Source organism: Crassostrea angulata, chromosome 4 (genome assembly GCF_025612915.1).
Source record: "Crassostrea angulata isolate pt1a10 chromosome 4, ASM2561291v2, whole genome shotgun sequence".
In the NCBI taxonomy this organism is placed as follows: Eukaryota; Metazoa; Mollusca; class Bivalvia; order Ostreida; family Ostreidae; genus Magallana; species Magallana angulata.
In genome coordinates, this window is record NC_069114.1 from 1614941 (window position 1) to 1631540 (window position 16600).

The 16600-nt window shown below is 32.4% G+C and overlaps 1 protein-coding gene and 1 pseudogene across 1 annotated transcript; both read left to right on the forward strand.

The window, feature by feature from the left end:
- The first annotated feature begins 4073 nt into the window (after positions 1-4073).
- On the forward strand, positions 4074-5305 carry LOC128179319 (E3 ubiquitin-protein ligase TRIM56-like; annotated as a pseudogene).
- Positions 5306-15344: 10039 nt separating this feature from the next.
- On the forward strand, positions 15345-16254 carry LOC128179321 (transcription intermediary factor 1-beta-like). The gene has a single exon (XM_052846722.1). It carries the CDS (start codon positions 15345-15347, stop codon positions 16233-16235), a length of 891 nt encoding a protein of 296 aa, XP_052702682.1. The 3' UTR covers positions 16236-16254.
- The last annotated feature ends 346 nt before the right edge of the window (positions 16255-16600 follow it).

Here is a 16600-nt window from a genome sequence, read left to right on the forward strand (position 1 = left end):
TAGATTATAAGCGTAAAAACGATCTCGCTTTCTCGCATTGCGGTGTTTTACTACAGGGTGTTTCGAAATATGTTTTTGTTTTAATTCACTTTCCATCCGACGTTTAAAGAATAAAGAACTTGTTTTAATTTTACGGAATTGTTTCTCTTTTCCATTAGCAACCAGTAGAAAGCCGAGTGGCATCCTACCAAGCTATTCCCCAACTTAATCATATTCACAAACAGAGAAAGTCTCTGTGTGAAATATTTCCTATAGTTATTAACTCTCAGAAAATAATTGCGAGGTTTTAAAATCCGCGAGGGGTGCTTCTGGCGATTTTACGCGGATATAAATTCCTTGAGTTTAATTAGGAATTAACAGTATTAGGTATGCAAAATACTGCAAATAGATAGTTATGTACATTTTGAAAAACCAATCTGCAGTTAGTAATATAAAAGTGTACCTTTTATAGGGTTTTCTTAAGGATGAGGCTTACTGTGAATTTATACTGTTGTTGTAGGTAATTGTAATCTTTAATTCAAATGATGCTTGGTGTTTCAATGATTATTCAATATAATCCATTCTAGGAAAGAGTTTTCCCCATCATTTATTTCTGGGTTACTGATATACACGTTCTCGTGAGCTGGGGATGTATTTAAATTTTTACATTTTTTGGTGAAATCGTACCTTGTATTTTCTATGACTACTATTTGTAACATGATATGTTCGTAACATGTTCCGTACCGAAAAGAAATTCATTTCACTATTATTACATACACTGAATACTAATCTTATATTCCGAGGGTTAACAGAATGCAATTAATGCACAGCATGAATGAACAGCGTGCAAAATATAAGATCAAGATCTCAATATTGATAGGGGAAAAATGGAACAAAAATGTCGATGTGTTTTATGTATATGTGTTTTTCATGTAATTGATTACTAAAATACAATATTTTGGGATCATCATTATTGTTTCAAATACTTAAACTATGATGAATGAAATTGATTGAAATTGTTTTTTTCTAAATTAACTTTAAATGTGATTTGAATATTTAGATGAAAAAAGAAGTAATTTGCGATAATAATACATAAACAATGAATGCGATATTTTATAGCAAAATGCACAATCATGCATACTGAAAAATTATTTAATATTTCTTACGATGATTAAATTTAAAGAAAAAAGTTGTAACTTTTGATTTGATTTGAATTGTTTGTGCATATTTCAACTGAATTCTAAAATAATTAACGGCGGAGGACACATTTCACGGACATACCGCTCAAACTCGAACTTAGATACTTGGGAATAATTAATGATTAAACATACATTGTGATAGAAAATAATTTTTTACTTCAAAATGTTGGAAACAATGTAAATGTAAAAATTCTTGCCAATTCACGACTTAACTTTTTTTGTATTAAGATACCTCATGTAGCAGTATCATATTACAACTCTAGTTGGTTGCGGTCATTTCATTTTGTTTTCAGCTTTCAGACATTTATACGAAATGCATGTAATTTAATTCTGGTTGTAATGTAATTTTCCATATACTTTGTAATACAACGTTACAACAGTTATGATTTTTTTCAACTGTCAACATATGATGAAAGGTAATAACTCATAAACCATAAAGGGGCTAAGGTTAAGGCACCGTATGATCATTGCAAGCGCGGGGAAAGTTTTGTTAAAATGTTTTGAAATAGGTTTTCCGCATGAATGCACTTCCGCTACTCTACATATTGGAATTTACATGTCAAAGTCAAAGTAGTAAACAATATTTTGATATTGATAAATAAGTATTCAGAATCGGTGTCCTTGTTTATGTATTTATATTTAGTTTAAAGGGACATGGTCACGATTTTGGTCAAAAATTATTTTTCTGATTTCAATATTTACAATGCTTCAGTAAGGCATTTTTAATAGGCAATCGAAATTTGAGAGTAATTTGTTGAGTTATAAGCGAGTTACAGAGCTTGAAATTCTTTGCTATGTAAACAAAGCGTTTGTTTACATTTTGAACGATGAAGTGAAAATTCTAGTTTAAGACATAAAATGAATCGTTTAAACGTTAGGAACTGTTTATCTATGCTTAAAATGAATAAAAAGATAGACAAATAAGCTGGAAAAAGATTATTTTACCGTATATTGAACCTATGTAAACAAAAACAGGGCACGAGCCTTGTTTACATGACAAAGAATAGTGAGCCCTATATCTTGCTTATAACTCTACGGATCACTCTCAAATTTTATTTGATCATTAGAAATGCATTTCTAAAGCATTGTAAATAATAAAAACAAAAAAATAGAATTTGACCAAAATCGTGACCATGCCCCTTTAACATTGTATTAAAAAATAATAAACTATTAGCGAAATCCTTTTTTTTTTGTAAGAATAGGAGAAAAAAAAAGTTTGCAAAACTACCGGTAGCAACTAAAACATTTTAAATCCATGTACTCTCTGAAAATAAAAAAAATAGAAATAACTGAAATCTAGTCATACTCATACCCTGATGTTTATTTTACCGTATCCCATTAACATGTTTTCATAAATGCTCCGAACACTTTGTAATTTAGTATTTGGTAAATGGTAACCATTTAAGTATCTCTGAATTTCATGCGTTGATCAAAATGTGTTATGTAAACCCTGCTTATTCATACAAGTACATGTAACTGAAAGTATATAATACGATCCTTCTGATGTTTGATGAGAAAAGAATCGAAACGAATGAGGAAAAGTTGTTTTCCTGAAATTTATTTTTTTCACTTAAAAAAAAAATTCCCCCAACGCCCCGCTTCAATTTTTCAGATTCAAAAGGAACCATCAAATAAATATTCATCTAATGAAGCTCATACAGATCCCGGGTATAGTAAATAACAAAATCAAAGAGGGGAAAATATTTCCTAAATACTCATTTTTAAAGATTAGTGATTTCCCCCCCCCCCCCCATTTTCGTCTGCCTATATTCTATTGAACTGAAAAGTGCCATTATGATAACAATATGGCCGCTTAACAAAGAAGTAAAATGAACACCATTTCTCTATATGGATAAAAAATTAAAGTCTATGCTACGTATAAGTGTCGAATCACTGGCAATCATCAAGGCCGCCTATTTTGGGCAAATGGAACCAAGGCTCCCAGGTACATTCGTACTCCGAATACGACTCCCACTTTACTAGGTATTTCTGAATCTAGAAAAAATATGGAAAAATGAATTTATATTCATGATTAATAGATAAACAAATAGATAAATAAATAAATAAAAAAATAAATAATTTGGATACTTTTACTTACTTTGACACTAAACAAAATTTTGTTTTATGATATTTTTTTCATTCCAATAATAACACTATTAATTGAGCACCCTGTCGTGGGCCTCTCATATTTGTATACAAGATAAACACAACGTAATAATCACTGCTCTGACTTTCTATTAAGTCATTTCACAAAAAATGTTGCTAATCTTAAATAAATTATACTAAAAATTAGTTATTCTGTTACATCACACCAATATATCATAATATTTGAGCGAACTGCAGCACGTCGCCATTACTGTACCCATTGGTGCTTAAACATATTCCCCATATTGAATTCAATAAATATGATAATAAATTCTTACTTACCAATCCATCTTTTCGTTTACATATGAGCCTCTCTACATTAAATTTGTTTTCATACACATAACACTTGGATGCTTTCCTAAGTTTCCTTTTATTCTCCTCTTCTGTTTGACCCTCCGACAACTTTTTAAAGTCAATATTACGTCCTCGCGTTTGCATTTTGGCGCCCTTTGAACTATATGCATTGTGACGTCAGGATTTACGTAGTGTGGTTAATGAATATTAATGAGAAAAAATCGGACTTATTTCTCCATATGGCAACTAATTACAAATAAAACAACCGCTTTCAAGTGTTGCATTTAGAAATAATAAGGGAGCAACATCAAAAAACTTTTGAAATATCATAAGAAAAGAAAACTTCAGGATAAACATACATATCGACGCGCCCTTTTGAAACTCTAGATCCACCGATCAGTCTTTAACGTAATGCTAAAACGAAAGTACCATAATGCAACGTTTCCGAAAAAAAAGCATCCGTGATGGCGGCGGAAAGTAAGACATCAAATCAAGGTATAAATTTCAATTGTACGATATGTTTGGAACAAATCGTGAAGCCAAAATGTCTACCTTGTTCTCACACTTTTTGTGAAGAATGCCTGAACGTTTATATAACAAGAGCTTCGATTGGGAAAAAAAAAGACAAGTTTCAGTTTAAATGTCCGGTATGTAGGCGTGTGACGGGGTGTCCAGAACAAGGGATTCCCATCGAAAAGTGGGCCAAAAACTTCCCCGCTAATTCTCTCCTTAACTCGTTGAACATATTAATGGGAGAAAAACCTAATGACAACATGTGTGCCGCATGCATACGTGATAAGAAACAGGTTAAGGCGGAGAGTTGGTGTCACGACTGCCAGGAATCAATATGTGCACTTTGTAAAGAACTACACAAAAAATTTGTAAGCCTACAAAAGCACAAAATTTCACCAATGACTGCATTACAAGATCAAGATGACAAACTGCGATTTTTAGTGGTGGATGAACCATGTAGTTCACATGCTGGTAAATGCCTGGAAGTATTTTGTCTTGATCATGGTAAGATGTGCTGCAGCATCTGCTTCGCGACTCAGCATAGGCATTGTAAGTGTGTTGAAGCATTAGATCATATCGCTAAAAAACTACCGGGGTCAAATGTAGATTGGAATATCCACATTCTTTCTGAAATAGCTAAAATAACGAAAGAAACTATAGAATACAAAGAACTGTTAATCAAAGAAAGTAATACGGCAAAGGAAACAATTATAGCAAGTGTTTCTACTGAAATTGAAAACCTCAAATCAAGACTTGATGAATGTCAGCAGCAGTTTGAAAAAACGTTCCTAAGATCACACGAAGAAAAGGAAGAAAAACAAAAGCAAAGTGTCTTGGATTTGAAAAGATACCTAACGACTGTCAAAAACGGAGAGACACTTCTTTCAGCTGTTCAACAAAAAGGGTCTGCAAAGCAGAAGTTTTTAGCTGTTGTAAATATAATTGCTGAAGTAGAAGAACAGTTCGAACAATTCAAAGCTACTCACTCAGATGATGAAGAGATTCATTACGAACATGACCACACGACCATACTGAAACAAGTTTGTGAGAAAAACAAGATAAACGATGTCACAGAGGTAGTAAGACCATCAGGTACCATTTGGAAGTTATCAACGCACCTTCCATCATTTAGAGTCCTTGAACACGTAGAACAGAAGAAAGAAATCTCGACATTATTCAAAAAAGGGATGGATGCACTGTCACTTAAAGCGGAGAAAACATCCGAATTTTTTATTTATGGATCAGCTCACCAAGGTATTTTTGTTGATAGCCAAACGGTTGTTACAGCATGTTCATCTCCACCGTCTCTTAAAATATTTAATCATGACGGAACAGAGCTTTCCTGTGATTTCCCTATCAAACTGAATGGAAAGCCTAGTTTTTTTGCTGGCTCTACCAAAAACGTTTTTTATGTTGGTTGTCTGTCCTCTGTTTATAAACTGAATATTGTGACTAGGGAAGAAAATGCCATCAACTTAGCATGTGTGGCTGAGATGAAGGTCAAAGAAGACTTTGATGTTTTTTACATAGACGAAGAGCAAAATAGGATTATTATTGCATCAAATAAGAAGATAACAGTTTTTAATCTTTCGCCCTTTTTTGAAGTACAAACAGCAATGATTCCGAATTTAAAAACTGGGTCTCTACATTCCCTATGTTTAAAACAAGACAGGTTTGCTGCAGTGAGTGGACACAAGGTTGTTTGTTTTTCCTTGTCTGGTCAGAAACTGTTTCAATGTCAGATTCCAAATGCAGGAACCATTAGATGTTTGACATTTGACCCTTTGAATAATGTGTATTTTGCTTCAACCTATTCGAAATGCAGCCACTTGGGAAAAAACGACTGTAGGACTTGTGGAAATAACATTCTAAACCCAAGTGTATATAGTTTATATTGTCCTAACTGTGGATGTAATCCTCGTTCATGTAATAAGTCTTCAACTAATACTAAATGTTCCAGATGTAACTCTGACAACTGTTTGAAGAAAATTTATAAAGCAGTGTACCAAATTATAAGCGATGGCAGTAATGTGCGTTTATTTATTCCAGACTGCTCGACCGACTCGTTTCTGTTCTTCAATGAACATTCCGAGCATCTTGTTCTTTCTGATGGAAAGACATATGCTGAGTACAAACTAACAATTTAAAACTTTATCATAAATGTTTCTCTTTGAACAATTCTTTTTGTATCGGTAGGTCTATAGATATGTATTTTACTACGGTGGAATCATCATTATTCGTGGGGGACCAATGTTAGTGGCTTTCGTGGGTAAGACTTGCCCACGAATTTACATTCTAACAAACGTATATACAAGCAGTTGTGCAATATTAATTTATGAAATATAACTTGCTACTGACGAAACTACGTCCCAAAAGCCAGGAAAATTTGGCTACCCACGAACGTTGACCACCCTTAATAAAACAGATTCTCCATATGCTGTGTGCACCTTGTAGCAAAGAATTTTGACCCAGATTGAAAATTGACACGTGAGTCATTTTTCCATGTCGAATATTGAGACCAAAGACCATGATCTGTTGAAAATTGACCCGCATTATGGAATTTCGATCATGACAATCAGCTCAAAATTCAGCAGCAAAGAAGCAAATATAAACGAATCAATATTTTATAACTGAGTTCATTTAATTAAAAATTATCAGTTTTTACAAATTAATGTGTCATAACTATTTTATTCACAATAAACTTTTGCGTATGATTGTTGCTTTGTGTGATATCCATATATAAAGAAAAATGTTTTTAATACATGGTAACACGTTAAACTATTTAATTCAGTAAAACTACTTTTTTTTAAATTCGCTGGATAAGTGTACAAATATAAATAATTAAAGAAAATAACAATACGTCTTATTGTTTGATTCCGGTTCTACATTGACCCAGTTAATTGAAACTTTAATATTTTTCATTGTAAATTTTCAGGGTGGGTGTATATATAAAATGTACAAATGTCATATTGTGTTTTTTCTATTTGTACCCACTCATTTTGTTAAAATTGTTTTTACCTGAATTTTGTATTCACATCCATCCAGTAAACAACAGTTTACCAAATGATGATTCGCTTACATGTACTATTTCATGATAACTGCTGTAGTAGCTATATATCTTTAAAGCCGATATCTTTTAGTGTTGTATTTGTACCTTTAGGATAACTTCGGATAGAACTTAATATAATCAAATCGCAAAATTTTCTAGGCATAAACAATTCTGCTTCCTGGAATCTCTAATATGTTAGCAACCTAATTTTCGTACAGGATGACAATGAAATAATTTTGCTTTAATAGTTTCTAAATTGCTTTGGTCTCAAATAAATAACATGAATTAAGTAATAGTAATTTTTTTGGTTATTTGCATTTTTGAATAGAAATATAAAGTAGAAGATCATACAACAGCGTTGGAGTAAATGTTTCACCTTCCTATCACAAACATCTACATTATTAATTTAATTTAAACGTTATTTTGATGAACTGGATAACAGACATACAAAGTCAAGAAGTTGTGTTATAAAATAATCTATGGTCAGAAGTGTTGCTAGTTTACAGAATATTATTGATATTGTGTGTATATAATACAGGGAGTACTTGAATATTAAATAAATATCTGAACATTTACCATTGATGATTGTAAGACATATTGTTGGTAGACATGTTCTTGCACACCTGCATTAACAAATTTATTACCTTTGTTTATACTTGTGTCATGTTGTAAATTTTGTATTCACACCCACCCAGTAAATTCAAAATTTACAACATGACACTTGCAGAGATACAAACATAAGAATGAGATTTTCATGACCCAGCTAATTTGAAAAGAACAGTCAATAAAGGGCACTATATGATACGTAAATATATGTGTATAATACTTAAATATGTTTAAGAATGTAACTTTTTAAAAGTTGTTCATATTTATTAAACACAATACATTTGGATGCGAGATAATACCTCCGCAGAGGCTCTCTAGATATACATCACCTGGGATCAGTGATGCTTTTCAGCGGCATAAATAATTCATAAATCTATGAATAATGTACAAAATATCCATTTTCTTCAGTATTTATTGTTGTTGTTTTAAGCGTAAAAAGACATAAATATGAATTAATATATTGTATATGTATATATACATACATGTACAAGTATATATTTTAATAGTAATGTAAAATAAGAGTACTAATCGGGGAGGTGACATTCAGTCATTGATATGGTGTTCGTATCAATATTGAACATATATCTGTAGAACATACATGTTCAATTAAATCATTTTAGTAATAAATATACATATATATGAAGAACAATTGGAACATTAAGCAAATATGCGGCAGGACTAGCATCAACATCCACAGTCAAAATTGCCTACCGCATATATGTGAATGGGGGGGGGGGGGGGCAGGTCTCTCTCTTATACATTACATAGTACTTTAAAAAAGTTTACAAGATTTCATTTCTCATATACTATTTGATAATTTTTCAAGATTGTTAAAGTTTAAATCAACACATTTTGATATATTTACAGTAAGATACAATTGCACATTAAAAAAAAAAAACAGTGCATACCTTACATGTTTGTTTAAGATTCTACAGCCTGAAGCAGTGTAACTTAAGAGAATCACAAACGATCGGAAGCTCTAATACAACTGTTAGAATTGGAATTATTTTACAATTTAATTTATAAAAAATCAGAACTACCATAAAGTATACAGTTGATATGAAAAATGACGATAACAAGCCGTAAACCATCACAAAAATCATTAAAACGAAATACAGATTCAAAGCAGAGCAACACAGACCTCCAAAAAGATAGAGGTAAGATCAGGTGCCTATGAGGAATGAGCATCCTCTGCTTACCGGTCACACCCGCCGTGTGCTTTTTGTCGTAATCGGGAAAAACGGAAAAGGCCGTGGGCAATTAGGTGAATAATTATGGTCTAACAATTAGCATGAAAAACGCCAGTCAGCATGCAACCCACGGGAAGATTGTATTTTCCGACAAGGTCAACGTATCAACCATAGAACTTACGAAATGAAGACTTCAAACGAGACTGTTGATAGTCCTGTTTTATCAACTTGTTTGTCAGTAGCTTGCCCCGCCTTAGAAAAGTCTGATGAATACGAAGACCATGCCCTTGCGAATCGAATTAACTGAGATACACAAACACCATATGCAGGTGATGAAGGTATATTGCTACATAAGTAAGGAAAGTTGAGTATTACAATAGAAAAATTGAAGTCATCGCGTTGATAATAAAGTTTTGTTGTTAGGTTACCATCAATGTCCGTTTCCAGTAAAATATCCAAATATGATACAGATGACGCGACTTTTTGGTATCTTTAATTTCAAGTTCACTGGGATATATTGAGTCGACGTTAGTATGGGAATAACAATTGTTAATTGATAATGCGTCGTCTATATACCTGAATGTTGAGTTGAAGGCACATCGAGTGATTCATTTTTTTCACGTACAAGTTTTTGAATAAAATCTGCTTCATAAGAATACAAAAATAGTTTTGCTAACAATGGGGCACAATTATTAGCCATGGAAATTCCACAAGAATGGAACACTCGATTTCAAAAAACTACATAGATGTTGTCTAACAGAAACTCAAGCATCTTTTTTTATTCAACTTCAGAGTTGAAGTCAGTTGAAATCAGAGCGATTGTTGAAGTATAATTGTAGGAAATACAAGGGGTTGACTTTATCTTAAAATATAGCAGAATGCAGGACTGAACTTTTTGTTATAAAAATATTACCGAGCGCAGCGAGAGGCGGGCGAAGCCCGCCTCGCGAAGCGAGGATTAATGGTAACACGTATATATAAGAAAATCAGTGAAAAGTGAAAGTTGAATCAGGGGTACTAAGGCCAAAAAAAATTTCTTCCAGCCCTGGGCGCCGCCATCTTGGCAGCCATTTTGTTTTTAAAAAGTTAGTTCGATCATTGATTGATCGGTAATAACATAACTCTCTTCGGCTATTTCCGAAGACAAAACTTGAACGTTTTACGTCTAAAATATGACGTCATAATGTAGACTGAGCACGCGACGTTTAGTTAAACTTTGACGAATGACTGGAGTAGGCAACCATGCTGGCGGATTCTACTTTGTGCGTTTTAAATAGATTTTATTAAACAAAAATCAAACTGCACTGTGTTAAATCTGCGCTCGGTCCAACGGTCACACTGTTTACATATTACTTATATTAACGGCATCGATTCCCTTGTTGGCAAACTGCAGTTTGAAAAAAATAATGTGGTGCATGACAATAATTTCTGTTTGTGTAGGTTTAAATGCCGATGATAAGCAATATTTATAATCATGGATCCGAGTTTATATTCCGGTGTAGAAAAATAAAAAAAGGGTACATAAAAAGGTACACTAATGTCAATAAGTTTTTAAAAAGTCGTTTCTTTGTTGAATGCATCTTGGACATCCAAGAATTTTTTTTTACACTTCTTTCAGATTCAGACCCATTGCATAAACAACGACTCTTATCAATTGAAAAATCCATAAGATCTCTAGTTTTATTCTGTAATTGACGTAAACTAATATTTACGTGCCTTTTGCATTAACTGAAGTGGTTGTAAGCTTTTGTTTTCTACGTTTTGACTTAAAGATGGATAGAATTTATGAAATCTTCCTTTTTGTATGAAGATTATTCAATAATTCACATAAAGACAGAGCAAAGCTATTGTAATAAGTAGTACAGTATAGTAGAGGACAGCAAAAATTATGTGCATGTTCAGTTGGAAAATATGATTGAATTAAATCTATCATGTATTGTGGTGCTAAACCATTTAATATCTTGTAGAATATAATTAGTTTATGTTTATCCCTTCGAGATTACAAGGTTTCCAAATCAGGTTCACGATATAAAATGATTTTAAAAGAATTAACTCTGTCACTGTCCTGGTTGCTTTGTACATGTATATATACTTCGGAGTTTTTCTTGATACAGTTGCCCCACACAACATCACCGTAAACCAATCTCGGTCTTATAAAAGCCAAATATTAACAAGTGTTTCTCTATCAATTGTATGCTTGGGTATTCTTAAAATATTCCATTTTTTGCATGCCTTTTCATATCTACCATTAATATAGTTATATCAATCATTCTTTAACTGTACATGAAGATGCAAACCTACATTTATGCACTGTTTACATTTGGACTGTAGAGGGTATATGTTTTTTTAATTATGAAAAAAAAATATATAACGTCAGTTGTCTGTGTTTCTAGTTTACAGGTAAATAATGGAATTGAAAACTCAAAATAATAGAGATGAATTGTATTTTTAAAAAAACTATGACTATGCACATGCAGTGTATCTAGCAAGTTGGCTGGTGCTTAAAAATAGTTTATCTGTCAAGTTTATAAAAAAATATTGTTAAGTCGTATAAAATAAATAAAACCTGTTGACGACTTGTTGGATAAAAATATAAAAACCTATTTATTTATTATTTTGTCTGGGAAATAGTCTGTCCAATTAAGAACAGGTACCTGACGTTATATTTTTTAGTCGCAATACTAATATATATATATATATATATACACCCTTTACCTAAAAAAGGATTGAGATTATATACTTCTAATTATAAGAAAATTTTACAACGTCAGGTGCCTGTCGAATAAAGCTCTGTTGAATTGCCTAGAAAGTATTAGATGTATCTATCAGAGATTATGACAAGTTAAAACTTTAAATTCTGTCACAGAATGGGAATGAAAATCAATTCTCTGTCAAAAATTATTCTAGCCCGACTCGCCTGTTCAATTCCGAAGCAAACGGTTATCTTTTCAGCTTTATTTTCATATCATTATTATAATAATCAATAAATATGAGTTTTTCAGTCTCATAATTAAATGATTATTCGGACATATCAACCTAAAATACCACGTCTGCATATATATCGGACAGTAAGACAATTTTAAATCTAAAACTTTCAAATATGTGCATGGTTGTACATTTTAACCGTGTAGAGTATGTTCCAGTTCAGATCAAAACTGTGAAGTTGGGGTCAATTCCCAACAGGATTAATCTTTAACGTGTCGAGATCATCAGAGTTTAGAAAATGACCTTGGGTAGAAATTCCACGATTTTGGTCTTAATTTACAACCTTGAAAAATGACCCCCGGGTCAATTTTCAAAGCGGATCAATATTCTCTGTTACACGCCTTCTTCATTGTATCGACCTCTAAGGATAAAACGCCGCTTAATGATATAAATATCATTAAGCGTTGCGATTACAACCCCTAATGATATAAATTCTTGCATTAATACATGTAGTTGATAACATCAACCGCTAACGATAAATTTTATCATTGAGCGTCGCAAATGCACAGCAATAAATATCTGTCTGCAATGAACGTACGACATGTTGTGAATGTCTTTAATGTCCTCAGTGGTTTTATAAACATAAGTAAACGTTATATACATCTATAAAACTCAATCCAAATCACATTTTATATCATTTGTAGACTTCCTCCCCACCCCACTTAAAAATAATATACTATGATGGTACCGTACATAACTACATGCACGTGTGTATGCGTCCTTGAACTGTAACTAAAAGCGTTAGTAATACTAGTATATATTTTACATTACATTCTTTAAAAACAATTACAATGGTACATGTATGTCGTTAAAATGTGTATTTGTATAAGTCTAATTGAAATACTAATATTGTAAAAAATTTGCACATTAATTTAATTGATGCTCCCTGGTTTTCAAAATAGCATTTTTATGCCCCTAAGAGAATGATTAGTGATGTAATTATTTTTAACTTGTTAAATGATAGAACCATTGAAAAATGTAAATCCAATCTGTATGTTTTGAACCTTTTAATTTAAAAATGCTGTGACCAATAGCAATCTATGTCACAGAATAACAAGTTTGCTTTGATTTAAAAGATTGGAGTTGAAATAAGTGTCATATTCAGAATTAACATATTGTTCCCTAGTCTTTTGAAATAAATGATATTAACAGACTCACTTTGTAAAAATTGATTAAAAAATAAATCGGACAAAGTCAGTCAATATTCTATAACGTCAATTAATGGCTAAAATACAAATCTTAAGAAATAAATTTTTTGTCTTAGCTAGATATTCATTTGAATACAATTTTGATTATATTGTAGCCTAAAATGTTGACAGTTGACAGTCACCATTTAACAATAATATTAAAAAAATACTGGTTACATTTTAACATTTTTAAAATTTTTTAATCGATTACAATTCTTAAGAAAACATTTCTAGCGATACTTTAAAATCTGAGTGTCAGTCGAAGAGTTATAAGCAAAATACAGTGCTCGCTATTCTTTGTAATGTAAACAAGGCACATGCAATGTTTTAGTTAACATTGGTTCAATATACCGATAAAACTTATTTTTCAGCTGATCTCTCTCTCTCTCTCTCTCTCTCTCTCTCTCTCTCTCTCTCTCTCTCATATTATTCGTTTTAAGCATAAAAAATAGTTCCTAGCGTTTATCACATTCAATTTAAGTCTAAAGCTGTATTTTTCAGCCTAACATTCAAAACAAGCCCATATAGCTTAAAACTTTGTTAACGTGACACAAAACATTGTGAGCTCTGTATCTCGCTTATAACACAACTGAAACTCAATTCATAGTTGATTATTGAAATTTCCTTACTGAAGTATTGTAAAGATTAAATTCGGAAAAATGATTATAATCAAAATCGTGACCAAGTGTGAAGCTTACAATTTATGGCTATCGACATATACCGTTAAACATTTTCAAATAATATTAAGGCATGTAGTACTGGCTGTAAAATCCACCTTTACACATTTTGTAAAATATTGTATGTAGCAGATATTGGCTATGAATTTTTACGTTCAAACATTTTCTTATAATATTTTAGCCGGCATTACTGGCTGCAGATATATGCTCTCCATAAAAGGTAAAAAGGTATTGTAAAAATACAACGAAGCAAAGTCTTTAAGGGAAATCTGTCTTGAATATATAAGATGTGTAGTGTTAATGTATTATTTTATAATACACGATTGCATTTGAAACATAATGATTAAAGAATAGCAGAAGAAATCTGTTTTGTAATCATTGTATCCTAAGTAACTGACCATGAAAAATAACATATTCTCACTTTATTTCCCATTATTTGCCAACCAAACTTCATGACTGGAATTTGATCTAATACAAAATACGGATTGGTTATATAAAAAGCTTAGATAGCATATTGAAACAAAGGAAACAAATATCTAAGGACCTGAACCGAATGCTCAAGTGAGGTTTTTTTTTAAAGGAATTGTTCCGTTGTCTGTGGTAATCGTCGTCGTTGTTGTAAGATTAGAATAGCGGTACAATAATCTCTCTCTCTCTCTCTCTCTCTCTCTCTCTCTCTCTCTCTCTCTCCTATCCTATGGGGCAGACATGGGGAGAATCCTTAACAAATGATCAAGCATATTATCATGTATTTTTTTTTTTTAAACAACAGATTTCAAGGTACACGTGGTTTAGATTTGTACAAAATATCATATACGCGGTATTATTTTATGTTGTTATTCAAAATTACGGAAACATTTATCATATCTTCCATAACATCTTGGTTGTAATCGATTTAATTGCATTTGCAAGTACATGTTATTTGAAATTTTAGTCGATTACTTGAAAAATAACCCCGATAACTCAGTAACGATTAGCCCATGTCTGGCGAAAGAACAAGCTCTCGTTTAATAAAATGTTAGTTAATATATGGTATACATTATAACGTTCTTGATATTAATGAGAGCACACGAAAATAACTCAATGTGAATAACGATGATGCGAGAGTTACTGCACAACAACATCCATAAATTGTGTTATGCATTGTATTGACTGCAATAATAAAATATTAAATGCTGGTGTATTATTTTTTATTCAATTTTTTTAAAAATCAAACTGAATATATATGTTCATGGTTTTATCGGTTTTCATGCCTATGATCAATAAGTATTTATCCAATCACTGACTCTGAGACAGCTGTATATACTTAAACACATGTGTTTAAAAGAAACATATTACATATAGAATAAAAAATATAAGAAAAATATAAAACGTTAAAAGCTTGATTGACTATTAATCAAGGTTAGAAAACTCTAATATCAAACGCCTTCGTTTGATAGTCTTGATCCGCCAATCTCCCTCGAACGTAATGTTAAAACAAAAGTCCCATATTGCAATGTGTTCTCGTCAAAACATCCACAATGGCGGTGGAAAGGAAAACTGTTGGTAAATATGTGCCTTTTAATTGTCCAATTTGTTTGGAGCCGATCAAAAAACCAAAATGTCTTCCTTTTACACACACTTTCTGTGAAGCATGCCTGCAATCCTATATAACCAGGGCTTCTATTGGCAAAGAAGAAGCGAAATTGGAATTCAGCTGTCCGGTATGTAGGCGAATGACGGGGTGTCCCAAACAGGATGCACCCGTAGAGGAATGGGCAAAACATTTCCCCGCACATACGTTCCTTAACTCACTGAACCTGCTAATGGGAGATAAACCTGATGACAACCCGTGTGCTGTGTGTCTTCGTGATAACAAACAGGTCAAAGCAGAAAACTGGTGCCGCGAATGTCAGGAGTTTATATGCGTGTTTTGTACAGGCCAACACCGAATATTTGTCAGCCTTCAAAATCACAAAATATCAGGAATACCCGCAATGCATGACAGAGATGAAAATATGCAAGTTCCAGACTTAGACGAACCATGCTGTTCGCATATGGGTAAATTAATGGAAGTATTTTGTTTGGATCATGACAAACTTTGTTGCAGCATATGCTTTGCGACAAAGCATAGACACTGCGAGCGTTTTGAAACATTAGAAGAAATAGTTAGAGAAATGCCAATGACAAATGTTGACTGGAATATCGGTGTTCTAAATAAAATAGCTAAGGTAACTGAAGACTTGATAGAACAAAAAGTACGTACAATCAAAGAAACTAATGCAAGAAAGGACACAATCCTGACAAATGTTTATAATGAAATTGAAAATCTTAAATCCCGGCTTGATGAATGTCAGCAACAGTTTGAGAAGTCATTTATAAAATCACATGAAGAAAATGAAGAGAAGCAAAGCAATGCGTCTTTGATTTAAAGCAATTCCTGCTGACTGTCAAAAATTGTGAAGCTCTCCTTTCTGCTATCCAAAAGAAAGGTTCAGCAAGACAAGCTTTTATAGCTTCCGTGAAAACAATAGCTCAAGCAGAAGAACAGTTTGAACAATTTAATGCAATATATTCAAAGATGAAGAGGTTCAGTACGAACATGACCACACAACCATACTGAAACAAGTGTATGAGGAAGACAAGATAGAAGAAGTCACAATGATTGCAAAACCAACTGAGATTATTTGGAGTTTATCGAGGCATTTTCCATCTTTTAGGACTCTACAATCAATAGAAGACAAACAATCGCTGACATTGTCAAAAAATGTATATGATCCACATAAACTAAACCTAG